At 41.4% G+C, this 27,697-nt stretch overlaps 1 protein-coding gene across 2 annotated transcripts in view; it reads left to right on the top strand.

Annotated features, from left to right (window-relative positions):
• The window catches only part of JAK1 (Janus kinase 1), a 107,127-nt gene that overhangs the window by 69,709 nt on the left and 9,721 nt on the right, over positions 1-27,697 (top strand). For both annotated transcript variants that reach the window (XM_004679513.2, XM_012722225.1), the window contains 9 exons: positions 760-913; positions 4,544-4,707; positions 6,289-6,631; positions 8,365-8,547; positions 11,875-12,032; positions 16,544-16,667; positions 18,482-18,668; positions 23,016-23,122; positions 26,787-26,930. In XM_004679513.2, the coding sequence (XP_004679570.1) occupies positions 760-913; positions 4,544-4,707; positions 6,289-6,631; positions 8,365-8,547; positions 11,875-12,032; positions 16,544-16,667; positions 18,482-18,668; positions 23,016-23,122; positions 26,787-26,930 (1,564 nt within the window). The remainder of the gene's footprint in view (positions 1-759; positions 914-4,543; positions 4,708-6,288; positions 6,632-8,364; positions 8,548-11,874; positions 12,033-16,543; positions 16,668-18,481; positions 18,669-23,015; positions 23,123-26,786; positions 26,931-27,697) is intronic.

Here is a 27,697-nt window from a genome sequence, read left to right as displayed (position 1 = left end):
GCAGCAGCTTGGGATCCACTCACCTAGCTGTGTTGTCTCAGTTTATATCCAGGGCTTTGTCGGGGCTGCTGGGACAAAGGTCAGCAGTAGGTCTGCGGCTATCCTCAGGTCTCTGGTTCTGAGCTGCAGCCTTTTCGGAACCTTTTTTTTTTAACCTGTGAAATGAAAACAATTACACCTTCCTTGTACGGTTGTTGTAAGAATAAAATAGCACAGTATATATAAAGTGTTTACGGAATGATACTTGTGGTAGTGTCCATGTTATTTCTTCAGTATTAATACTATTCATGGTAAGGAACACTATCAGTTTCTACTGTCTGAGATACAGAAAACATTGCCATATTAACTTGACTCTTGCCATTTCATCTACACTCTTATGATGAAATTAGAACAATTTAAGATATGAATAAAATAGGTCTTAGATTCAAGAAAGCATGGCATTTTTCAGAGAGATTTTGGGTTGGCATCTCATTCTACTACATTTTTTTCCTATTTACGAGGATGCCTGGAAAGTTAGAGGATGATCTATCCTGGTGATCTTAAAGAAGTCACCTTTATCTCTGAGTCATAGAGCAGGTTTTGGCAAGGGCACTCATTACAGAGTGCTTGTAAGAATAAAAAGAAAAGGACTTAGAGACAGTGAACTGCTGCACAGATGAAAGGTCTCATGGAAGTTTAGCTTCTGGCACTGATCAATCTGGGTGAAATCAGGGTAAGATCCTCTTTCTCATAGTTGACATTCACTTTTCTACCTTTCAGGTTCTATTTCACCAACTGGCATGGGACCAATGATAATGAGCAGTCAGTATGGCGACATTCTCCAAAGAAGCAGAAAAATGGCTATGAGAAAAAAAAAGTTCCAGATGCCACCCCTCTCCTTGATGCCAGCTCTTTAGAGTATCTTTTTGCTCAGGTAAGAAGTTTGGGTCCAGGAGAACGTGCAGTTTGTAGGACGGGTGAGATTTTGTAGGGTTCAGATTTACTGGTGCAACCAGACTTTGATTTCAGTAGTAGCTAAGGTGTTTTATGTCCTGGGTGATTCTTGCCAGATCTGGCCTTGGCCCAATGAGAATGGACTGGTTCTCCCACTTGGTGGGTTTTTCAGGCTTCATTTCTTCCAAATTTCCTCTCCCATCAATGCCTACTGTTTTGCTTTCTGTTTGTAGTGGTTCCTGTGCAGAGCACAGAGAGAAGCTGTAAGTGTGGGAAGGTGTAGTTCAACAGGACTCCAAAGACATTTCTTCTCAGCAGTCTTAGTAATGTTTGGGGAGGAAGGTGGCCACGCTGAGTCACTCTGGTAGTCAGCCAGGAAGGTTAAATGCTAGAAAAAACAAGAGGTATTAGAGTCACCTAAATTACATTACCTGAGAAATTAATGTTTTGTTTATATACTTCCTGATTTTGCCATGCAAATATTTTATTAGGTGCTATATGGGTTTTGAAAATGTCTTGCTGTTTATATCATTTTATAAGTGCTTTTTATTTATCCTGTTGATGACCTTTCAAATAGCAATTAAAAATATGGCTCTATTTTAATGGCTTCACTGCAGTTCATTTATTGAACAAATATTTACTGAGTATTTATGTTGTCTTTGTGGAGGCACTACAGATATTGTTATGAACAAGATAGGTGTGGTTTCTGTAAGCACCAGATGTATAGTCAAGTTAGACAGACAGAAATCAAGCAAGCAAATAACAATCTATAATATATAAGGTTATGAGAAGTGCTATAAAGGAAAAAGCTTTTGTGATGGAGAATAATGGGAGGTAGATTTGAATTGTGTATCAAAGAAGATCTCTAAGAATCTAACATTTATACTGAATTTTGAAAAATAAAAAGATTCTGCATTCTTTTTAAAAAACTTTTATATATGTATTTTTACATCATTCTTTATTTTGTATATATTTTTTAATCTCAATTATATCCTTGTGGACGTCTCACCACCAGTTCACCCATGCAACATCATCATAGTCCCAGGCACTCTTCCTGCCCCCAAATAGGATCAAAACTGGGGATTCTGCAATTCTAAGGCTGAAATAAGGTAAAGATTCTTATTGATCTATGGCACAGATTTTCTAAAGCAACACTACTGATATTTTAGATTGAATAATTCTTATGAGGGATGTTATGAGGGATGTTACTGTGCGTTGTAGGGTATTGTACCTGGCCTCTACTTAGGGTTATCCCAATGCACTGGCCCCCCCCCCCCATTGTGACAATATAAAATGTCTCCAAGTACTGCCAAATATCCCTTGGAGGACAAAAACTCCCCACAGACTGGGGACAGATCACATAAACCCTTGTATGAATGGTACAACATATAAATTTTAAAAACATCGTTTTACCCTGAGTGCCAGGCTACTCAGGATACACTAAGCCAAACCAGAATTTCCCTTACCTGGACCAAGATAGCAGATTCTCAGGTAGTGTATATGGAATGACCTCACTACAACCCACTTTCCAAATATCATCATCATCACCTTCAAACATAAGATCAGAATCTCAGGTGGTTTCCTATGGCACTCAGGGTAAAGTGATGGTTTTATCCTTATCTTTCATACAAGGATTTATGTGGTCTGTCCTTAGTCTGTCTCACCAATGTCATTTGCTCTCAAGCCACAGATGACTTCTCTAACTTTCTCAGGAGCCTTTCCACATTTTGTTCCCTTCATGTTTACTGTGGGGGGGGTTTTGTCCTCCAAGGGATATTTGGCAGTATTTAGAGACATTTTATATTGTCACAATTGCGGGGCGAGGTGGGGGATATTCCTGAGTAGAGGCCAGGTGCAAGTAAATATCTATAGCACAGTGACAGACCTCATAACTAAGAATTATTCAATCTAAAATATCAGTAGTGTTGCTTTTGAAAATCTGTGCCATACATCAAAGAAATTCTTTACCCTATTCTGGCCTTAGAATTGCAGAATCCCCAGTAGAGTTGCAGAGAAATGATGGATGTGTGATTATTTGGGAGATAGAATTGATAAGATTTGCTGATGAGTTAGATGTGCAAGATGAGGGAATTTGGAGAATATATATTTGATATTTCTGTTTTGGGAAATGTTTAGTAGGTAATGAAGTCATTCTGTATGTGGGAAGACTAGAAAGCACAGGTTAGAAGGGAGGTGAAAATTTGGAGATGCCTATGAGACATACAAGCAGAGATTTCATATAGTAAGTTGATTAGCAGGCTGGAATCCAAAGAAAAAGCCATCATTTTTTTTTAACTTATTCCATTTGGGAACATTTTTGGCTTTTTTCAAGTTTTCCCTCTTATGCTATCACTGTCATAGCTTATTGAGAAGAACAACTACATATGTGTTTGCATATTATTCTATTACTTAGGGTAGACATTTACACAAGTGATTTGTGTGTGTGTGTCATAGTTACATTCTGATACCCTATTCCATTATGTAGCTCAGCATTGGCCATAGAGACAGTAGAGAAATGAGACAATTCATCGTTCTGGGCAGATCTGAGTTGAAAAAATAAAGTGAACTGCCTTGAATTTATTGCCAGTTATATAATTCATATTGAGATTTATTATTTAATCTATTTTAAAAGAAAGTGTATAGGGTGTGCCATATTTCAAGAATAAGTAGTGCCATTAAACCTCATTTTTCAGAGGTCCAGGAATGAGTTATATGAGGTAATTGTACAGTGAGTTTATAGAAAATCTTAGCCAAACAAAATACTTACAAATTTTACTTTTCACACATTGCTGGCTGAGATGCTTAGTGGGCTTTCAGTAGTTTGTGAAAGTGGCCATTGTCCTTTTTTTTTTTTAACCTAAGAGAAACAAGTCTTATCTTGAAAAGAAGGGGAATGGTAGTGGTGAGATCCTCCACCTGAAAACCACTAACGTTCTTTCATGGTAAATGAATCTTAACATAGGAATATACCACCTCTAGATTTGATTTTATGTCTACCTTTGTTTAAGTTAGAGAAAGGTTTTAGCATTTTTAATCCTTGGTGTTCTGTACATTTGAAGTCAGTAAAGACAAATATGGTTGCAGCACAGAAGCAAAAGACCAAATACTGCTAGATTTAGAACTAAACTTGGGTGCCATCCCTGGCCAGGGAGGTGATGTGACCCACATGGCATGGCAGACCTCTCTTGACCCGCCTGCTGCTCCCCTCCCGCAGTGTACTTTGTGTAATTAATTAATTATTTACTTCATAGCCTTCTGTAACCTTTCCTTGGTACAGTTCCATCCTAGTACATACAGCCATCTGACATCATTTATATGGTATGCCTAGGGAAAGTGCCTCATGTTTGTGATGCTCTCAAGTGTGTTAGCATCGTGCCCAAGTATTTGTTAAATGACTAACATGGTGAGAAAATCTTCTGAGCACCTTCATGCGCAGTGCTGTTGGGAAAAGTTTGATAACAGAGAAACTGCAAATCTGATTAGTTTCATTGCTCTGCAGCTTTTCTGGGTCATATCTTCTTAATGTGGGAGTCTTCCTATCAACATGAAAACATGGGTTGACTTTTAAAATTTCATTGGTGGTTCATTTCTTCTCATCTCTGCTCCAAAGGGACAGCACGACTTGGTCAAATGCTTGGCTCCCATTCGAGACCCCAAGACTGAGCAGGATGGACATGATATTGAGAATGAGTGTCTGGGAATGGCTGTCCTGGCTATTTCACATTATGCCATGATGAAGAAGATGCAGTTGCCAGAACTTCCCAAGGACATCAGGTATATTTTCTGGATAGCTCAGGAATCGATTATGAGATTGGTGTTTTTATTCTTCTCTTGTTTCTCAGTTTAACTACTCCAGCTTTTGGTTGGTTCCTGTCTCCTGAGTAAGCCCAAGTTTTATTTAGAGTATTTATAAAAGATAGCACAACTTTGAGTCCTGATTTCAAATGTATACTGATAACCTCAGAAATTTTGTACTAGGGTGAACATTCTAGACTGGGGAAGCTGATCACATTAGTGGTCTACATACCCTCTACTTCACCCCCTGCCCAGAGTGGGGCACTGCTGTCTATCACTGCACTTCCTCTTTTTTGCTGCACCCATCTTAAAATCATTCTCAATGTAGTTTTGCAGATAGCTACTCTCATTCCCAACCTGAACTGAAGTTACTGGAGAGCTGCTAATTCTGATGTTAAGGATGATCAGATGTTACCTTAAGAAAATAGTATCAACTTAAAAATACAATTTGTGGTTATGTTTTTGTGATGAAATATTCAACCTGTGTGATTTCTGTCAGTCTAAAATAGTTCTTTGAACCAGCGGGCTATTACTGTGATTGTCACAAATGAGACAGTCTTGTTTTTGAAGAGAAAATTACTTAGAACAGTTTTAATAGGCAGTCCATCCTTACCCTTGACAGGAACCTAGAACAGAACACATTTCTCCAGCAATACAAGGACTGTCAATAGATATATGCTAAACTGTGTTTCTTTTTTTCTACTCTGGGCTCCTCCTCTTTATTTTAAAGTAAAAAAATGGTCACTTCCGCTCTAATAGATTAATCTAAAAAAAATATATGGGGAGTATAAATTCCAAACTGAACCATTTTCCATTGTTGGGAATCTATTCACATAGCAGAGATTAGATCCCGTGGGCTGGATGCTTTCCCAGGCCTGGGAGTAATAAGAAGACTGGTTGCCCAATGAGCTGTTTCTTCTTTCATGGGTACTCATATTCTTAAAACTGACTTTTCTTTTATTAGTGTGTCAGTTTGTTGAGATCTGTTGTGAATTCTCCTCCATTAGTATCTGGATAGATAACTTATCTTTATTGTTCCACTTAATAGCTATATCTGGAACATGTTCACATAATATCTAATTTTTATGTTTCAATTTCTTATAAAAACAAATTTGTGCTCTTTATGGAAAAAAATGAAATAGACAAGCAAATAGAACATAAATCACCTATAATTACTCTTCACACTTTTTAGATTGCTTTCTAACACTAATTCTTAATTAAGTATGTTTATATGAGTGCTAACATGCCCAGGAAGTGACTCTAGCTAGGAAAAATAAAGATAAATCAGTGTTGCTACCTGCTTTGTGACCCAGAAAAATATGATATTTGTAGGAATTCTCATTTTAGTAAGATCTGTGGTACATATATTTTCTGTTCTCTTGTGATAACTTGTATTTTCTTTTCACCTACATCTTAGGATTGTCAGTTTCTGTGCTGACTCCATCTACAGTCCTCTAGGAATAGATGCCCTCTTCTCATTTGGCAATACCTAGAAGGAAGATTTATAGGCTTTGTTTCTAAACTATTTTGTCCTAATATACATATACTACTTTCTTTTAGTTACAAGCGATATATTCCAGAAACATTGAATAAATCCATCAGGCAGAGGAACCTTCTTACCAGGATGCGGATAAATAATGTTTTCAAGGATTTCCTAAAGGAATTTAACAACAAGACCATCTGTGACAGCAGTGTGTCTACACATGACCTGAAGGTGAAATACTTGGCTACCTTGGAAACTTTGACAAAACATTATGGTGCTGAAATATTTGAGACATCCATGTTACTGATTTCATCAGAAAATGAAATGAATCGCTTTCATGCAAATGACAGTGGAAACATTATCTACTATGAAGTGATGGTAACTGGAAATCTTGGAATCCAGTGGAGGCAGAAACCAAATGTAAGTGGCATATTGGCTGATTAAAACAATATTCTTTATTACATGTTTTTTTCTGTTGGTATTATCTGGTTGCATGTCCATCACTGTAGGCTGAGTTTATTTAGGCTAGAGACCAATGTTTTACTGCATCATGTAGAATTATTTAAGAATTTATTTAGTTATGTAGGGATATGGTACATATGCATTAACATGTAGTAATACTGTAACTATAGACACTTACTGAATTACCATGTAGTAAGCATTTTACCATGTACATGCATTTTATAGGTATTTACTCATCATTTAAAAGAAAAGTTTTTGAGGGAATATTCCCATTATCCCTGTTTTATAGATGAACACAAAAAAGTACAGAGAAATTAAAGTTGCCCTGTGTTATAACTAAAAAGCAGTTGTGCCAAGAATTGAACTTAAAGACTTCTGACTCCATGAAAATAGGATAGTGCTTTATAATTTAAGCTGCTTTATTGAAGTGGCTGTTGCACTAGAACAGAGTGGTTTAAGAACCTGGGTTCTGAACTTAAATAGACATGGTTCAGTTCTGGTCTCTTATTTAGAGTTATTACTTTGAGAGCATTACCTGTATAAGTCATCTGTTATCCATTTTTTTTTTTTTTAAGATTTATTTATTTGTACATACAGAACTGGGGTATAGGCCAGAGGTGCAGGGACGGTGAGAGGCTTCACCAGAGACAGAGTGGGGAACAGAACAGGCAGATCGATGAAGTACACTGCTGAGGGGAGCAGCGGGTGGGTCAGGAGAAGTCTGCCGCGCCATGTGGTCACCTCCCGGGCAGGTGGGGATTGAACTCTTGCTGAAGTGGCTTTAGTTTCTTAGTGTAGTGCTTTAACCCGCTGCACCACCAGGGAGGGCCACCTGTTATCCATCTTTAAAATGGAAATACTTATTGTATCTGCTATTGAAAAAAGTAAATGTCATTTAGCACAAACTGGCATATATTAAATGTTTAATAAATCATTATGGCAGCTCGTATTATTTTAAATAAGAGAATCCTTTAAATTCATACTAAACTAACAATGCCTAACACTGAGTGCTATCTACATATCAGATACTGTGTTGACTTAAAGGATCTTATGAAGATGTGAAGTCTTTGTTTTATAAATGGGAGAAATGGAGAGTCAAAGAGATGACCTACCTAGTTAAGTAACTGGCAAAAACAGGATATTAGCCCATATTGCTAGTCTGTAAGACCTAAACAATGCAAAATACTTAATTTTATCAAACATATGATTCCATAGATTATTTATATATGGGATTCATATCATCTCTTGAAAATTCTGACTTGAATATTGTTATAAAATCAAGACAATGAGTAATTGTAAAAGAAGAAAGTCCAATCCTGTCGAGTCACATTTTTTTGGGGGGGTCTCTGTTAAAACACATATATTACCGGGGGTGAAGAGCTCTCACTGTAGGTACATGTCAAGTGGGCATTTATTTCTCTTTATGAGTTTCTATTATAGATTTTAGTTGGTTTGTTCATTTTTGTTCATTAGGACTCTTCTAGGTATATAATAGTAAGTCTCTGTGGTAAGTCCCTAAATTACAACCCTAAGTTCACAGGTGCCAGCTGTTCCAATTCTTCTGTAAATCCAGACCTGCTGGCATTCTCCTCGGGTGTAAAACCTGCAACAGTTTGCTAGAAATTGACCTTCCACCAATAGAAAATAAGAAAACCAACTTAATTCTAACATTTTCATATGTATTTTATAAGGTTGTTCCTGTTGAAAAGGAAAAAAAACTGAAACGGAAAAAACTGGAAAGTAAACATAAGAAGGATGAAGAGAAAAACAGAATCCGGGAAGAGTGGAATAATTTCTCTTACTTCCCTGAAATCACTCACATTGTAATAAAAGAATCTGTGGTCAGCATTAATAAGCAGGACAACAAAAAAATGGTAAGTTTGCTTTAGAATCAGTTCAGTCTAGACCTGGTGATGACTTTGCTGAGGACAGTGGTGTAGCACATGCTTCTCAGAGTTCCTGTCCCAAAGAGAAAAGTGATGTGTATCTTGTTCAAGCCAAAAAGTCCCTATTGCTGGTATCAGCATTATCAGTACCAGTTTTAAAGTTACACTGGTACATTCCAGTGCCTTTGTATTATCTGCTTTAGAGTTTAATTCACAAAAGTTAGTAGATGAAGGGAAACAGGATGGATTAACATCAGTGTTTCCCACCAAGGGCTCCTGCATGTCCTCTCCATGCTTGTCTGGGTGGGTCCTTTGGGCTGGGGTTGGAGGGAAGTCCCAGTTTTCACCTCAGAAGACTGTTAGGCCAGTAGCTGTGGCCATAGTTTGCGGTCATCCTGATGATGGTAGGCACACCCAAGTAACTCTTGGACAGAAGAAGGGGTTTTCAATCTCACTTCCTCTTGGTTTCACTTGAGGAGGTAATCTAGACAGGCAGACCAGTTTGGCAGGGGAAGTGGGAACCCTACCAAAATAAACATGTTTGTGTTAGAGAAGTCAAGGCTGTCAGCCTGTGGAGAGAACAGGCTGGTGAGGCAGGCATTCTTACCAAGTAAAGGTAGTTAACACCAAGGAAAGAAAGTACAGGTTTTACTGAAACTTAGACAAATACCATGTTAAAAGGATAACACTCAGTGCTGGGAAAATATCTGGTGATAGGATTTAGGACAGGCGTTGATCACCCTTTTACACATAGTCATACATTGTTATTCCTCCTTTTATTTTTAAAATTTGTTATTTAATTTCTTACGTCATGGCTCACTTTCGTACCTCCCCTTTTAAACAATATGTATCAGAATTTATCAGATATATATCAGAATATATCAGAAAACTGTAGTGAAAAACAAGATGGAGTTGAAGAGTCCAGGCACATATCAATGGAATAATAGATAATAGAGGGAGAGAGAAATTCTAGATATTAGGCCATGTTGTTTGTAACCTCTGTGTTATCTTATTTAGGTTCCATTTGGAAAATCAAACTTATGACGAGGTGTAGAAACTGGTACAGGGTTAGGAAGAGAAAGTGATAGCTGTAGCCTGCGCTGCTTGTTTCCAAGACATTGTCTTTTCCCTGGGGCTCTGTAGTGAGGTAGAGGTTGGCACAACCATGATTTGGCTCTTCAGCATGGCCACACCCTGATGCATTGCAGAGGAGAAGCAACAGCCAGCTGGTACAAGTTTTGTGAACCTGCCCCATGCTGTCCAGGTGAACAGAGTTAAGGCCAGCACCCACTTGGGGTACCTGTTGTCCAAGCTAGACCTCTCTTGCCTCAAGAAGAAGGCAGAAAGAATTTGATCTTCCTTTATTTTCCTTTACAAACACTAATTCTCACTATATGCCAGGCACTTCCTATTCTAAATACCTTATAAATATCAACCTGTGAGGTGAGGCTATAACTATCCCCATTTTATAGAGGAAGAAACTGAGCCACAAAGAGGTTAAGTACCTGTCCAAGGTTACAATAGCTATTAGGTTAAATCACATGAAATTGCCATTATTTGGCAACTTTTGACTTATAAAAATAAAGATTATATAGATTTGAATATAATAGCCAGTAGAGGTGTTGAGATTTGAGCCCAGGTCAGCTGGCTGCAGGGCTTGTGGATTAACACTAAGCCTTATTTTCTCTTTAGTGCCTCACTTCCCTTTCTTTTCCCAATCAGGGTCTTTTCTAAGCCCAGGGTCTTTTCTAAGCCCGTCGACCTGGCAACACTTTGGTTGCTGTTTTTTTCAGGGATGGTAGTATGTTACAAAATCAAGATATCTTGATTAATCTCTTCTTTCTAGATCACCTTACCCCTTTATTTCCATTCAGATTTCTGCTGCTAGGTCTCACATATGATAGGTGAAGGACTACTCAAGGTAGACCATCTTGAATTTGCTCTCTGAGACTCTGCACATGGATGCCACATTAGATCCTAAAGGTCCCACCATCAGCACACCCTTAACACAGAGTCTTCTTCCCAAATTGCCATTCTTCTGGCAACTCTGCCTTCAATTGGCACCTTTGCTTTATAAATTCAGAGTATTCTTCTTATGGTGGCAATAGGTTTTCTTGCCTCTATCCTGTCTTGTGCTCTGTCTGCCCATTTTGCCTATTTTCCCTTGGTGATCTTGTCTTCACTGGTCTTCTTGTCTTTTTTTTTTTTTTTTTAAATTATACATACAGAACTGGGATACTGGCCAGAGGTGCGGGGCATGAGAGGACTCACCAGAGACAGAGTAGGGAGCAGAACAAGGAGATTGACAAAGTGTACTGTTGAGGGGAGCCGTGGACAGGCCAGGAGAGGCCTGCCACACCATGTGGATCACCTCCAGGGCTGGGGATTGGACTCGCATTGAAGTGGCTGTGGCTCACTTGCAGTGCTACTTCCTAACTCACTGCGCACCAGGGAGGGCCCCTTGTCTCTTGTCTCTGTTTTTCTCTGCTACTAGCCTATCCTGTTCTCCGATGCTGTGGAAAATGTTTTATTCTCAGATGTCATTTTGCCCAGGCTCAGATGCTTTTTAAATACTTTGTGAATCACAATTAAACTTTAGCTTTGCACATTTTCCTTTACTATGAGAAGTTTCTGGCTGATCCATAACTTCTCTCAAATGACCATTCTGCTCAAGGGCTATGTGGTCAAACAAAAATCCATTTGTCTTCACCTGCTTTTGTCTTCTCCTCTTTTGCCATCCCTTCTCCCACTTTAAGACTGATTCCTCCAAACCTCCCAAAGTCCCTTAATCTAGCAACCTCATTGTTGTGTCTTAGGACGAGTCCTGGATTAGAATCCAGAGTTTCACTTCTAGACCAATTCCACATGAATCAAAGCACCTTTTGATCTGCTTCCTTTTCTATAATATAGGAATAATGTTGATTCAATCTGTCATTGTCCAGTGTCAAGACCAGGGTGCCACTTCATCCTCTACTCTTACTCCTTCCATATCTGTATCTCCCCTACTTTGATTCAGACTCACTCCACTCTCTAGACCCAGGTGATAACTTCTCCATAGGTCTCCTGTCTCCTTTCCCCATACACAAACACACTATACCTCATCTATTATCTTTGACATAACAGATGGGACAGTATAATGAATAGAGTCTTACATAAATTCAGAGGTTATAGTTACTACCCCCAAAAAATGAATTTCCCTTTGAAGTCATGCATTCTCCATTTTGTTTTAAAGATCTTCTCCCTGTTTACCTCTGGATAGTCATTTGCTAATGATGGTGAACACGTGTAACCACAGTATTTCTTCTCTCTCACCAGGAACTGAAACTCTCTTCCCATGAGGAGGCCTTGTCCTTTGTGTCCCTGGTGGATGGCTATTTCCGACTCACAGCAGATGCCCACCATTACCTCTGCACCGATGTGGCTCCTCCATTGATCGTCCACAACATACAGAATGGCTGTCATGGCCCAATTTGGTTGGTTCTAGCATCTTTTCAGTTATCATTGGTGTGAAAAGCCCCATATTCTAGGGATGGGAAGTGTGGCTGCCCCAGACATTTGAGCATATTGTTTAGTAATTGGTATTCTCTTCTATCCCTGCTGTTGGTTGGTGAGGACTTGCTGTTATATCTTAACCTTGGGTTTTCTGCAGCCTCGCATCTCTTCCCTCTTATTATTGGGTTCTTCTCGTAGTTTAAAAACCCTTAACTCTGCACAGATAACCAAATGTGCTGTACTTCCTAATAGTTTGCTATGTCAGACACTATGAGTGACTCAAGAAAGATAGTATACAGATCAGATGTTACAATAGCACTTGTCTGAAAGTTCCAGGTAAATGATAAGATCAGAGAGCAAGACCAAGCCTTGAGGCCGCCAGGGGCTTTGCAGGATCTCTTGTCTCATCTGCTTGTCAAAAGTAGTTGTCCGAGCTGAAATGCCTCCGATGATGGGGTACTTAGGACTCAGTGATGCAGCCAATATATTATAGCTCTTACAACATAAACCTTTCTCATATGAAGTTTGAAAATTATTTGTATTATTTGAGTCCTACCTTTTAGAATTGTAGATACATAAATTCTTTATTTCAAAAGCAATTTTAATAGATGTTTGTATTTTTCTTAAAAAATAAATGTAGAGGAATGTGTTGGGGGCATTCAGAACATTCTCATCTTGTTAAACTCTAGAGAAATAACATTCATTAAAATATGCACTGTTTCCTATAATGTTTATATTTATGTCATCATCTCAGTTTTGGAAAATGATAATGAAAATGGTAATAGTTGTTTGAGTCCTACCTTTTAAAGCAGCAGGGATTTAGCTCAATTCTGCTTACATCTGACTGTCTTTCAAGTTGTGTTTCTTCTGAGTCTCTCTTCCCAGACCAGAATATATCTGGGGATACATCCCTTCAGGTGCCTTTTCATGTGGTGTGGTTCCCACTCCATCCCTATCACAGTTATCTTATAGACAGATAATTTGTTAGTAGTGTGTACCTTGGCTTGGAAAGGTTCTCAGACTCATGGGGAATTAGGCACAGAATTGCAGAGTAAGGGTTTAAGCAATTAAATAAAGTATAACCCTCAAATAACCCAGCCACAGGTAAGCTTCAGAGCCCTGACAGTTGATCTTCCCTAGGCCTGGAATACCCTTCCACCACAATACACACAACCACTTTATTCAGGTGTCACTCAAATTATCACTTACCCCTGCCCCCTCTGTGGTTTATGTGACTGGGGGGGGGGGGTCCTGGGGGTGATGGGTACTGGGCCAGGCGAGAAGGGAGGCAGCAGGACCTGGAGGGGGCATGTGTAGAGGAGAGGGGGTCCCAGTCTGTGCAGCACCTGATGCAGGAACATTGCCCCCCCCCCTCGCTGTGGCACCCAGGTCGGCAGTTGTGTGTGGCACATACTGAGGAGCAGCTTTTGAAACCCCCAGGGGAACACCATGGGCATCTATGCCCAAGGTGGGCAGCAGCAGCCATGGCCATGTGTCATCATGGCCCGGGGTGCTGAGGGCAATGGCCAGTGCTGGGGCCAGGGGAGGCTCCTCTGGGGGACTCACACCCCTGGATGGGGCTCCTGCGTCCTCCTCCCAACCGCTGAGGGCATCACTGAGGGGTGGAGGCTCTCTGCAAGGAGTCCAGAAGTACCAGCTGACCTTGAGACTAGGCTTTTGATCCCAGAGTTGTGCAGAGGGGGAGGGGCAGCAAGGTGAGTCCTGTGGTCTATGTGACTTGCCAGACCCCCTGCCTCCTTCACTTTCTTTACTTACTCTCCTAATATACTATGTTTATTTCTGTATCTGTTTCTCATCAGCCTACCCTTACCAATCAAATTATGAGTGCCATAAAGGCAGGGACACTGTCTCCTTTGCTTTTTCCTTAGCACCTACAGATGTCCTGACACACTATAGATACCAGTATTGTTTCCTGTTTTGGGATTCTTAGAGTAGGCAGTATTCAAGTTAGATCAAACTTTGAAGTATCAGTGATGGTTTTCCAGGTCTTGGAAAGAATGGAAATCCCAGGGAAGAGATCTACATGTGCAGAGGTATGAAAGTATCAGAGATCATGGAACTGTTGGTGATTGCTTTTTAACATGTTGACCGTATCAGCTGACTTTCACCAGAATTAGTGACCTACCAAGCACCACTCACTAAGTATAATAACCTTACACATGCATTTATTTAGCAACCATTCACTGCTCTCTCTGCACCAAGGCTTACTGGAATGCTCTTGTAACAACTTTTGAATCTTCTTTGGTCTCTTTATTCAGTATTTATTACTCAGTTCCTCCTTTTTCTTTTTTTAAATTAAGCAGCTGCTACAAGCTAGACATTTGCTGATTACTGGGGATCAGCATTCAACTCCAAATCCATGCCTTCCTTTTTCATTTCTTTCATTCATTTCTTTATTTGAATTCTTCAGGTCCTTGATAGTTTGCCTCATATCATTTTTTTCTTTTTCATTTTTTTCATCTCCTTATTTGCATTCTTCAATTCCTTGATAGCTTGACTGATAACATTTTTTTCCTTCTCATCTTCTTTTTGTTTATCATGATGATTTTGAATTCTCTATCTGGTAGGCTGAGCAGTTCTTCTATTTCTTTGGTGATTTCTGGTGACTGATCTTTTTGTGGTGAATTTTTCCCCTGTGGACTTGCTTGGGTTTTTGTTAGTCTTCCTTCCCCTGTCCTGTATTTTCTAATACTTTCTATTTGTTGAGACACAGTGTTGCTATTATTGGCTGGCATTCTTTCTGGATGCTCTTTCTGGGATGACCAAGGGACTTCCACACACTTCAGTTGTGGAGGGTGTTCTGAGCTGTGCTTTGTTTCAATCTCTTATTTTTCCAGCCCCCACTGTGTGGAATTGTGTCTGTTGTCTCTTGTGTTCAGCTTCTTCATTAACACATCTGAGTCCTAGACCACTTGGTGGAGCCAGAGACTCCTCCCAGTTAGTTTTCAGAACTGGGCTTGTTTAAATAGGTCTCTGGTAGAGAAGGGGTGCCGGAAGGAAAGCTCTCTAGCTTTCTGCCACCACACCCAAGGTTGTAGCAGCACTGCAGCTCCCACTGGCCCACCTGTTAATCTTTGTAACATTCCAATGTCCCAGGTTCCCTCTATGCTTGGATGTGCCGGTGGAGTGCATTAGAAGTGTTGTAGATCTCCCTACAGTTGAGCCAGTCACTTGTTTTGTTTACTTTCTGAGCACTGTGCAGGGCAGTACCTTAATGACTCACAAGCCTTCAGGCCTCTAGTGGAAGCGGGGGATGCTGGGATTCAAGGAGTGCCAGAAGGACTGCAAATCTCCCAGCTGTGCAGGCTGTCAGTCCTCCCTCCGCCCCTCTAGGGCTCTTTGTGGCCACTCCAAGTAGTCTTTCCCCAAGCAGTCTTTCCCCTCCACTTGGGGTTCACTTACAGAGCTGAGTTTTCTCTCTCTCTCTACCTCCAGGGCTTTACTGCAGGTTTTTTGGGTAGATGGGGTAAGCAGGCAAGCCTCCCCGCTGAGGCACTTCCTAGGGCTTCTCTGTGCTTGGATGTGCCTGTTTGGGGGTTGGGGAGAGTGTTGGAATTGTTGCAGCTTCCCAGTGGGTGGGCTTGTGGTTGATTCCATCTAACTGTTTCCCCCCTCCCACCCCCTCTTTACTCTCTGGGGCTTGTGAGCCTTGCTGGGCTGCACCTTAATGGCAAACAACTCTCCAGGACTCTGCTGTGGGGGCAGGGGATGCAGGGAGCCCTAGAAGGGCTCTAAGCCTCCCTGCTGCCCCAGTCACCAGTTCTTCCTTCCCACTTGCAGGGCTCTGTGTGCTCACTCTGAGCAGTCTTTCCCCACAGCTTTGGTTCTACTTACTGACCTGAGTTGTTTCTCTTACTTTCAGGGCTTTAGAGGGGCCGAAGAGCAGCAAGCCTCTGGTCTGAGGTACTTCCTAGGATCTGGGTGCTCCTGGATCGGTACTCCCCTATCGGAGCTCCCCAGTCCTTTAGTTATATTCCTTCTAGTGAGTCCAGGGTGCTCTGATTTGGGTTGAAACCCATAGTGTGTAAGTCTACAGTCCATTTTGAGTCTTATATTTCTGTGTGAGCTTGTACATAGTGATTTCAGCATCTTCACTCTGCCGCCATCTTGCCGGATCCCCCAAATCTGCCTTCCTGTTGTAGTTGTGCTAACTGGGGATGGTGGAAAGAGTCCCCAACCACTGCATCATGAACCTTGTCATAGCTGGAGGTGGCATGGCTGAGGAACTTGGAGATAAACATCGGGCAGCAGGTCAAATCCTCTTCTAGACATTGGAGATTCAGTCTGTATTGTGGCTCCTTAGTATCTCAGCTTACCTTGTTTATCATATTAGAGAGGACTTTAGGGAGGAAGATAGGTAATGTGATTGGCTGTTAGATGTGTGCTTGCTCAGAAGTGAGATATTCCATGAAATTCAGAATGTTCTTAACCTGATGTGGCTTCCTTTCCCTTTGTCCCTTTCTCCCTCTAGCACAGAGTATGCCATCAATAAATTACGGCAAGAAGGAAGCGAGGAGGGAATGTATGTGTTGCGGTGGAGCTGCACTGACTTTGACAACATCCTCATGACTGTCACCTGCTTTGAAAAGTCAGAGGTCAGTCAGGACATTAACTTGGACCAATTCATAGGGCCACAGAGTGTCCAGTCCAACCAAGAGCTGTTGCCGAGAGCACCACCCTCAGGGAGGGGGAGAAGAATATACTGGGTCATAGAAAATCCCTGACAAGGGCAACTTCTCTGTAAACTTTTCTCCTTATGGCCCTTTCTTCCTTCACAGACCTAATGGCAGGGATCTACAGTGAATCCAAGAGGAAACCAGTTCACTCCACCCATTTGTGAACGTCAATGTAGTCATCTAGAGTGGTTTATTTTACTCAGTGCTAAGATCTCACAGGCATAGAAATATAATTGTTGTCTGTGGCAGTCACTAGTATGAGCCTGTGCCAGGAATGCTAACTTAAAAGCCTGACCTAATACAGGTTTCCCCATATGGTAACCTTGGACATTTTAAAAGGCAAATTACTGATCCATATTTTGACAAGTGGAGATTTTTATTAGTGACTCAAGTGTAGCTAAAAGCTGGGAATGATGTGAGAGAAGTACTGAAGGATTAAAAGCCAGACTTTGTGACTTCATCTCACTAGACCTTTGTTATTCATATATATATATTTTAAACACAAGAAACGCAATATTTTAAAGAACAGTGAATTTTATTGAATCAGAAGTATTGTAGACCTCATACACCAGGCAGGGAAATTTCTAGAGAACTTTCTCATGATTGGATTCAGTCAAGAATGGAAAGAGGAAATAGCAGACAGAACACAGTGCTGCCAGTTGTGTTGGATGAAGGCTCTAGGGGCTACGACCCGTCTGGGGGTATTCTTATACAGACTGGACTCACAGCTGATGGAAACTCTTGGCTTACAGCTTGCTATAGTTGTTGCTGGATAGGATGCCAGTCTTATGGATCCACCAGTCTTTTGTTTTAATATTTTTAACACAAATGGGTGTCTGAGGCAGCCCAACTTCCTGGGTTGGTATTAACCAATGTGTACCAAGAATGTCAGTCACTAGTAACTTGATCTATTTGGTCTTCTACTTCTGTTTCCACTAATGTGGGGGAAAACAGGTGTCATAGATATGATTACTTACACTGTTTATTTTAGGTCAGTGTGCCAAGCATGTTACCTCCATTGTTCTTATTTAAGACTTTTAACAGTCCTGTGAAACAGGTGGTGTTACTCCCATTGTCCAGATGAAAAAACAGAGGCATCAAAATTTTAAATAACTTGTGTGACTTTAAGATCTTTCTGATTCTCATTCTTAATCACGAAAATAGCTCCCTTTGTGAAATTTCCCATGAAGGAAAACTTGTGCTCGCACTTCCTCTCTTTGACATCATACGTTTCTGACAGTGAGCCAGACAGCTGTTGCCTACACAGGCTGGCTCCCCTGAAGTAGATGTATGGGTCCATGGCTGGACTAAGGGAGTTTTGGATACATCTTACTACAGTACTTAGTAGTTCATAGATAGTAATATTTGCTAACCTTTATAAAGTGCTTACTTTATATACATCATGTCATTTAATCATGGCAGCAATCCTGTGAGGTTGGTATTTTAATGAACTTAATCTTACAAGTCCAAACTAAAGTGATGCTGCTGTAGATATCACTGTTCTGTTCACTTCACCTTCTCCTGAATCTCCTTTTATTAGTTCCTTACCTGTAATATCATTTGTTTAGAATAAACTTTTTATACTAAACCTTTGTAGATATGTTGAGATTGTGCAGTTTGTCTTTGCCCTTCCTCCATTTCCCATATCACTGGCATCTCAAAAAGGTATGGTACATTTATTTGCCTGACTCCTTTTCAAACAAATCGCTTCTGATTTTTTCCCTGAATGGCAGGTTCTGGGTGGCCAGAAACAGTTCAAGAACTTTCAGATTGAGGTACAGAAGGGCTGCTATAGCCTGCACGGCTCAGACAGCAGCTTCCCCAGTCTAAAAGATCTCATGGGCCACCTCAAGAAGCAGATCCTGCGCACGGACAACATCAGTTTTGTGCTGAAGCGCTGCTGCCAGCCCAAGCCCCGAGGTCAGTCTCCCTGTAGGTGTTTTTCATTGAGGATTGCTACAAATCTTTCCCCAACTCAAATGTATTCCTCTGTTCAGCATTTTCTGTAGATTAGGCTGCAGAAAGAGACATATTTAGGATTTGTGAGCCGAAATTTACTTTTTTACTTGACTAAGATAGTGTCTTGACAGTTTCCCTGTCAGTGATTTTTATTTCTGAGAAATATTTCTGGCACATTTATGGGCCAAGAACTATCAGATTCAAAGGTTCAGAGTGTATATAAGACCCAGTCCCTACATTGCATTAATTTCCATTAGGGGTACATGAAGTCACCACAGTGTGTGATGGGTCTTTTAAGCAGCACATATATACCTGCCCCTGGAGCTGCAAAGAAGAGAATGGCCAGGATCTCCAAGTCACATGACGTGGAAGGTTGCATGGCAGAGCTGAATCTTGAACTGCGTACTAGACAGTGAACAGGTTGCCCGTTAGATGAGGCCACATCCAGCAGAGCATGTGCAGGGACAAAGCAGCAGGCCGAAGATTTGAGAGGGCTGATACATTTATGTAGTCAAAGGGAAAGGTGAACTGTGGTGAACTGGGAGTGGAGAGATTTGGGATCATGGGAGACCTTGGATGGCACATGAAGTAGTTGGGAATTTATCCTGCAGGCAGTGAGTGAGGATCAGGTGTGATTGGAGAGGTCAAAGACTCACTTGGTCTCTTTTACGCCCCATGAATGCTGTCACTGTCTTGTAAGTAGATTAATCATATCTTTCAGTGTGAGAACCAGGACACATGGGGGTCACTTGGTCTAGTGCTTCACTTGTAAATGAGAAAATGAAGGCCTGGAGAATTGAAGAGGGGTTTGAGTTCGTGAACCAAATGCCAGATCCCTTCAGTATTGTTTTTTCACTTCCTCCTTAGTCCCCTGCAAGATTGCTTTGAACACGTCACATCATTTCATTGGAGGGAGTCAAGCCTCAAAGAAATGGCAGAGGTTGTTCCTAAGCCCTAATAAGTGTCTGTCGATGACATTAAGCAATCTCTGCCTAGGACACCTCTTGTTCTTTTTAAGAGAATGTGCATGTGAGGTTTTGCATTAGGGGGAGGTAGAAGTGACAGGACAAAAGAAATGGCTGGATTCTTTTTGGCCTTCTCACAAGGGAGTGACACTGAACTGGTGCAAGAGGAGGGGCTTGTGTTGTTGTTGATCAGATAGTTTCAGGCCAGTCTCAAATGTAGCCTTTGTTTTTGTGCTTGAAGACCATTCCACAAAAGTAACAGCACATATGCCTCTTGGTTCTGAGACTGTGAGTGAGTTAAAACCTTAAGGTTCATATGAGAGGAGAGAGGTTGTGAGAGATTTATGGCTAGTAGAAATGGTTTTTACTTTCCTAGAGATTAGTGGTTGTTTGAAATAGAGAATAGCAGCTACAGGAAAGAAGGAAGGTGGTGGCAGGTGGAGACTGCGACATACTTTGTTTGTAGGGTCCGTCTGGGAAAGGTGTCTGCTATAGACAGTGCCCCTACTAGCCCAGACCTGGGACTCTATACCTGTGGTGGGAGAAGAAAAGCAGAATTGAACGGCTCTTTCCTGGCTCCTGTGGAGACTCCTAGAACTTTGAATGTGTGTAGTGTTTGTCTTCCCCATTTGATTATCAACTCTTTACATAAGATCTGGGTCTCGCCACTCTGACTTGTGGGACACACAGTGCCCAGCATAAAATTAGTGCTCTCTAGTGTCTGTGATGTGAATTAGACATCACAGCTACCACAGTGCTGGTACCTACTAGTCTCAAGCAATTTGCATGCAGATTTGCATTTCTTTTCAATCACACATTAGCTCTTTATAGCCATTATAAAAATTAGGAAATTGGGGCTCAAACATGTTCAGTAAACTGCTCATAGCCACATAGCACATAGAGAATAGTGACAGTAGTTTAATAACAGTAGCAGTAAATGGTGGTGATGGGAATAGTAGACACTACCATGTAAGTAATGCACTAAAACATGGACACTATTCCATGTTCTCAGTCATTTAATCTTCAGAACAACCTAGAGTATATTATTCTGCCCATCATCTTTGCTCAAAATCACTTAGGTAGTTGGAGGAATAGTGGGGATATGAACTCACATCTTCTGACTCCAACCCCAGTGATCTTTTCCTTGTGTCACACACTTTGCAGAGGTATGAGTGCAGCAATTAGCTTAAGAATCTGGGGCAAGGAATTTCTCTTCATCCGGGGTGCAGTGAGTGCTGAAGAGAGGACGGAAGGGACTCAAGGTGGGAGAGTAAGAAGAAATCCTGTGAGGTTTCCTTACTCATGTCCTCAGAAGCCCTCTCTTTGATCTGTCACCTGAAAATTGGAGAAATGGCGAAATCATGAAGATAAAATAGAATGTCATTTTGAATTTTTCTGTATCTGTCCTTCTAACCACAAAGTCTTGATAGTCAGACCTCAACCAGGGTTTCTCATTTGAAATTGCAGCAAAACTTCTCATGGAATAAATAAAAAGCAAGAGGCCACATATCTCACTGTCATTTCTGTCAGCATAAAGCAAGTGTGCCATCTCTTGTGCATTGTCCAGCCCCACTATCCCTCGCCCAGCCTCAGGGTGACCGTTTTAAGGAGGAGTTAGAGACCCAGAGGATTCATCAGCCTAGTCTCTACTGATCCTCTCCTGTCCTCATCTGTGTAATCAAGCTTGTTGCTTGGTTTCTATATCTTCAGCTCTGACTGAGAATTTCTGTAGCTTGTTGCCAAGGCACAGGGGACCAGCTAGCACAATAAGGATGCTGCTGCTGACTAGTATGTAATCACATGACTACCAATCACGGAGCACTCACCAGGCACTGGTGTACACACTAGGCACTGAAGCAACCCCTTTACGTGCATTGCCTCATTTATCCCCCAGATGTAATCTGAGGAGGGGAAGCATATGGCCCCATTTTTTAGGGAGAAAATAAATTTATGATGGTTAAATGATTTTCAAGCCTAACACATTACTGATTCCTGAAACAACCATACAAATAATCACCCCATAACTGTACCCTATTTCAACCCTCTTTTCTGATTTTCCAAATGGCTCTACTGTCCCACCCGTCTTGTCTCCATCAGGGCAGTCCTGAGTGACTTGTTTGAATCTGATTTTACCCAGGTAACAGGGTAGTTAGGTAACATGATGAAAAATAGACTCTGAAAAAAGGAGTTCCCAGGTTATGATAACAGGAGTCTGTGCCTTTAGGGATTTTGTGGCACCCAGATTTGTAAACCCCACTGGGGCTGTGTATGCGAAAGGTAAAAGAGATGGGCCATCCCTGATTTCAGTGTGAATCACTAGTCTGAGATTTGTACAAATTGTTTAATTGCTCTGTTTTCTGATCTCTAAAGTGGGGGATAAAGAATATTACATACTTCACAGTACTGTTAGGAGGACAAGGGAGTTAAGGTTTGTAAAAGTCTTAGGACAGTGGCTAGCACAGAGAAAAAGTCAGAAAATGTGAACTTAAAAATAATGAAGACAAAGTGTTCCACAGGGAAGTGGTTTTTTGGTCCACTGTAAGGTAGCAGTAAACAGCATTTAATCAGTGAATTCAGAAAAGCCTTCATGGGTTCCCAGGTCCTGGAAGGTAATTTTTTTTTTTCCTCACGATATCTTTGAATTTCTAAGTGGTTTGACTTGTGCTGATCCTGGGCCTACACATTTTGTGATATGTTTGTTTGCAGCTTGAATTAATAGAATTTGTTTATAAACTGTACCGTGAGCAAGATTTAGTTAGCACCTCCTGGTGCCAGCCAGTACTGGGAGCCCAGATAGCTTCAGGTACAAGATTCACTTCAGGTCATCTGCTCAGTTCTTCTGCACAAAACCAGTTGTTTTTTCACTTCACTGCCTTGGAATCCAAGCCCAGCATATTGCTTCATCTTACATCTTGAGTATCACTCATACGTTTATAATAAATATGTTTGAGTGCTAACTATGTACTAGGCTTTGAGAACTGGAATTGAGATAGTCACAGTACCTGTCTTCTTAGAGTGTTTGTTCACAGATTTTAAATGCCATTCACTGTCCCTCTCACCAGTGAACATGCTGCCGTGTCAACCACAGGGTACCTGTGCTTGTCTTAAGAGTAGCTGTGCAAGATGTAGCTTTCCTTTTGGTTGGTTTATTTTTTGACAAGTTTTAGCTCTGATACCAGCCTGTGAGTTTACAAAGACAGAATCAAGTACTTACTCAGCAAATACTTGTTAAAGCACTAAACCAGTGAATGCACAGTCTGTGTTTAGTAATCGTTTTGACTCAACAGTCACTGGGATTTGGACCTTCACTACTCTTCTCAGATTTCTCCAATCTCATTCACAGAAATCTCCAATCTGCTGGTGGCTACTAAGAAAGCCCAGGAATGGCAGCCTGTCTACCCCATGAGCCAGCTGAGTTTTGATCGGATCCTCAAAAAAGACATTGTGCAAGTGAGTCATTGCTGTTCTTCTTGAGTTCAGCCTTGGTCCTGCCTGCTGATGGGGGAGTAGCCTCGGTGCTGGGAATGAAGTCTTAAGTTTGGCCATTCCTTTTGGAAAAAGAACAGGACTTCCTTTCATAGTTAAAATTGTTTAACCATTGCCCTGCCATCCTATCTAGCCTTAATGATGTGTGCCAAAGACACTTCTCCTTAAAGGAAGTAGGTTAGGTTTTATGGGGTTATCTAGGATTACAGGGTTCTTCTGTTGTAAGACCTTTGCTACTAGAGGAAGTTGGAGGAAATGCTGATAGTGCAATAAGATGTCCCTAGGGAATGTGGGCTGATGGCCTTTACTGTCCCACAATGTACCATGTGATAAAGCACTTGTGAAGTTCTCTGGGCTTTCTGATGCTTCTAGAAGGAGCATAATGAGGGGGCAAAAGAAGCAAACTTTTGGCCTGAAGGAAAATGGTCTTGAGATACAGATCCTTTAGACTGTTGTCCTAACTTTGCTTTGTTGGCCTTTTCCCCAGATTCTGTAGCTGTAGGTTGACTCCAGTTCCTTGTATTCCCTTTGACTTTGGTTAGGGGTGTGATACCCAGGAAAAATACCAGTTCTGTTCTGCATTTGCCCCCCGCTCCCAACCCCATACACAGAGCCACACATCTTGGGGAGTCTGAGGAACAGCTGCTTTGGAAAGAAGGAATCTGTATGGGGCTGTTTACTATCTGGGAGAGGCTGTGAGGGTTAAGAGGGAGAATCATGGTCCCCACTATACCTGAGGAATCTGGTGAAGGGTTGCAAGTATGGGGTGGGTTGGTTGCATACTCTAAAGTTAATCCCTGAAATTGTTGGGTTTGTTTCAGGAAATGCAAGTTCCTAACTTCGCCACTTATGATAAGTTCTTTACTAAGGACTGATCTTTTTTTTTTTTAATTTTATAATAGTTTATTTTTACATCATTTTGTACCTTTTTTTTTTTCATCTCAATTGTAATCCCCGCGGGTTTCCCATTACCATGTCACCCATGTGCCATCACCATAGTCCTGTGCACTTCCCTCCCCACCCCCCCTTTTTGATCCCATTCCCCACTCCACCCCCACATAATGTCTCTGGTCTATGGTTGTTCATTATTTTTGTTATTTTCTTGCCTGGTCCATTATACTCCTGCTATGAGTGAAACCATCCGGTATTTTTCTTTCTCTTTCTGGCTTATCTCACTAAGCATGATCTTTTCCAGCTCCATCAAAGTTGCTGCAAAAGACATGTGTTTCCTTTTTTTGGTTGCTGAGTAATATTCCATTGTATATATGTACCACATCTTTTTAATTCAGTCATCATCTCCTTTTGGGCATTTGGGCTGCTTCCATGTTTTTCAATTGTAAATAAAGCAGCAGTAAACATGGGGGTGCAGGTACCTTTTTCAATCAGTGTTTTTGTGTCTTTTGGGTAGATACCTAGGAGTGGGATTGCTGGGTCATAGGGAAGCTCCATGTTTAGCAGTTTGAGGAACCTCCAGACAGTTTTCCATAGTGGTTGTACTAGTTTGCATTCCCACCAGCAGTGCAGGAGAGTTCCTTTTTCACCACATCCTCGCCAACATTTGTTGTTGCTAGTTGTTTGAAGATGTGCCATTCTCACAAGGGTGAGGTGGTATCTCATTGTGGTTTTAATTTGCATCTTCCTTATTACAAGTGATGTTGAACATTTTTTCATATGCTTGTTGGCCATCTGCATTTCCTCTTTGGAGAAGTGTCTTTTTAGCTCTTCTGCCCATTTTTTGATGGGGTTGTTTATTTTTGTTGAGTTTCATCAGTTCTCCGTATATTTTTGTGATCAGACTAAGGACTGATCTTTACTGTTATCTTCCCGCTGGTGGTATAGAGCTGTGCCCAGAGACTAACATCACCAGAGGGCAGTATTCCAACATCTTAAATATCCTGAACCTGAAACTGTACTCAGGGCCTGCTCCTTTCCTTCCTCTTGAACCTCTGGCCAGATACCTACCACCTTCCATGACTGTCTTTCAGTCAGTGGTGATTGAGCATTCTTTGTGCCAGGAGTTGCCACCTGCAGCAGACTTTCAGTTAAGTGAAGGAGGCAGACTCTTTAAGTAGATACATTATCAAGAGACAAATCATAAGTAGAAAAGTACAGTAGGATGTGGGATTGTCACTGCTCATGGAAGGACAGCAGTGACTTCTGGGGAAGTGGCATTAAAGCACAGTGCTGGAGAACAATCTGTAAGAGCCGGGCAGAGGGAAAAGCTGGAAGGAGGCTGAGGTGGGACATTCGGTCCTTTTTGGGTTGCTATAGCATCCTAAAAGTATGGTTCCAAGACTTGGTCACTGGAGTAAGTAGCCCTTCTGGAGAAGAGTTTATTCTGAAAGCACATGGCGTTTACAATATGTTATGAGAACACAGCTTCCCATCATTTGTAAATTGTGTCATGACAAATGCAGCTTTAATGATAGTCCTAAGACCTTGCCAGGGGCAGGGCAGATGCAACGCCTTCTGCCCTGATAAATGATGAGTGGTCATGTACCCATTAGCAACTATGTATGTCCTTGTGCAGAGGATGATTCCCTTGGAATCAGCCACAGTGCAGTTTCTGCACTTAACAGGGGGGCCTAGGATGACAGGATAATGGAAACTACAATTTATAATATTTGTAGGGTTACTGTCAATAGCTTGACAATGCCTGAGTTTTATGAATCACATTGTAATTTCTATATATTGAGAATATTTAATTTAGAATCATTAAAGCTCAAACTGGAAGGGTCCTTAGAGACAGGTAATTATGTGTTAAAGACTTTGTGTAGATGATCTAATTTTCCTTGTACCCCACTTTTTTTTCCATTATTACCTTTTTTATATTTGAGGAGACCAAGGCCTGTCCATCTAATTTTTGCCTTGGCACGTGCCCTGCTCCTCTGTGGGATCACAAAGGTGAATGCATGTACTAACTTCATCACTGACCGTAAAGCCTAGCACCTGTGAACACACACATTACATGATGGTTGGAAAGCACATAATTTAAGCTGAGAAATGAGTACCTACTCTTGAGGGCAATCAAACACATCACCCCAACAGATTGGTTTCTACCCACTGAGTGCCAGGGAGCTTTTATACCTATTTCCTCCATTACTTCTTAGGACAACCCTTGGTGGTTCTGTTTCAGAAAGTGAATGGAGATTGAGCATGGTGAAAGGATGACCCCATGATGAATGGCCAGTAAGCAGCAGAGCCAAGACTAATGTGCCCCTTCTCTTTGTATCCCAGTCTGAGTGAAGGAGCCCTCTTGGGCTTCTCTCTGAGCCTTCTGTGGAGGCCTAATATAGCTGGCTATTCATGGTACTGAATGAAATTTTGTGATAGGCCAGGGTTATTTTTGGCCACAGAATATTTTGGAAGTAGAAATGAAGAAACTATATAGGGAGAATGAGGATCATCTTGGGGGCTCCAGGAACTTCCACAGCTGTGTTTGATGAAGTAACTTTTAATGCTCTGGTGACCTGAGGCAAAGATAAGGGACAGGAGGCTATGTACTGTTGGGGGTCTTTCGTCCTTGCTCCCCTCTCTAGTATTCCAGTTCTCATCAAAGTTTCACTCCCAGAGTAAGGTATCACTGCACCCTCAGAGAACAGTCACTTCAACCTCTTGTTTCCTCCAGGGTGAACACCTTGGGAGAGGCACTCGGACACACATCTATTCTGGGACCCTTTTGGATTACAAAGATGATGAAGGGACAGCTGAAGAGAAGAGAATAAAAGTGATCCTCAAAGTCTTAGACCCTAGCCATAGGGACATCTCTTTGGTAAGTGTTTTGTTGTTGTTGTTGTTGTTGTTGTTTTTGTAACCCCACAGAACTGGGGTACAGGCCAGAGATGCAGAGGGTGAGAGGATTCACCAGAGACAAAGCGGGGAGCAGAACAGGCAGATTGACGAAGTACACTGCTGAGGAGAGCAGCGGGCGGGTTAGGAGAGGTCTGCCACACCATATGGATCTCCTCCGGGGCAGGCGGGAATTGAACTCATGTGGAAGTGGCTTAAGCTTCTTAGTGCTGTGCTTTAACCTGCTGTACCACCAGGGAGGGCCTAATCCCTCCTCTTTACCCCCATTTCTGGAGTCAGTAGAGCACAGTGGGCTGGAGAAATCTATGCCTTTATTTTGATCTAAGTGTTTCCAAACTTTATTTTGATCTAAGTGTTTCCATACTTCTCTTTTAGTCAGAATTCTTTTGTTCAGATATAGTCTTTGACAAAATGAGCAGATAAATTAAGGTAGGGACGACTGAAGATGAAGCTGTTTAAGATCTTGGTCTCTGTGTATTCCTGTACACCACTTTCTCTCTGCTTCCCTCCTAGAAGTCCTTATGGGATGTCCTGGAGCCCAAGAACGCTAGCTGAATGGTCTGAGTCCCTGATGTCATCTAGGGCTGTCACTTTTCAGTCTGGAAAATTGAAGCCTAGAGGAGTAAAATTTCTTTGCTTGGATCAGACTCCTGGAGCAATAAAGTCAAGCCTTGACAGCTAGATGCTCCTGTCTTGACTTTCCTTTTATTCTAATACAGTGCCAAACAT

This window comes from Condylura cristata, unplaced genomic scaffold, assembly GCF_000260355.1.
Source record: "Condylura cristata isolate star-nosed mole 26May11 unplaced genomic scaffold, ConCri1.0 scaffold00008, whole genome shotgun sequence".
Taxonomy (NCBI): Eukaryota; Metazoa; Chordata; class Mammalia; order Eulipotyphla; family Talpidae; genus Condylura; species Condylura cristata.
This window is presented reverse-complemented; position numbering and strand designations above follow the sequence as displayed.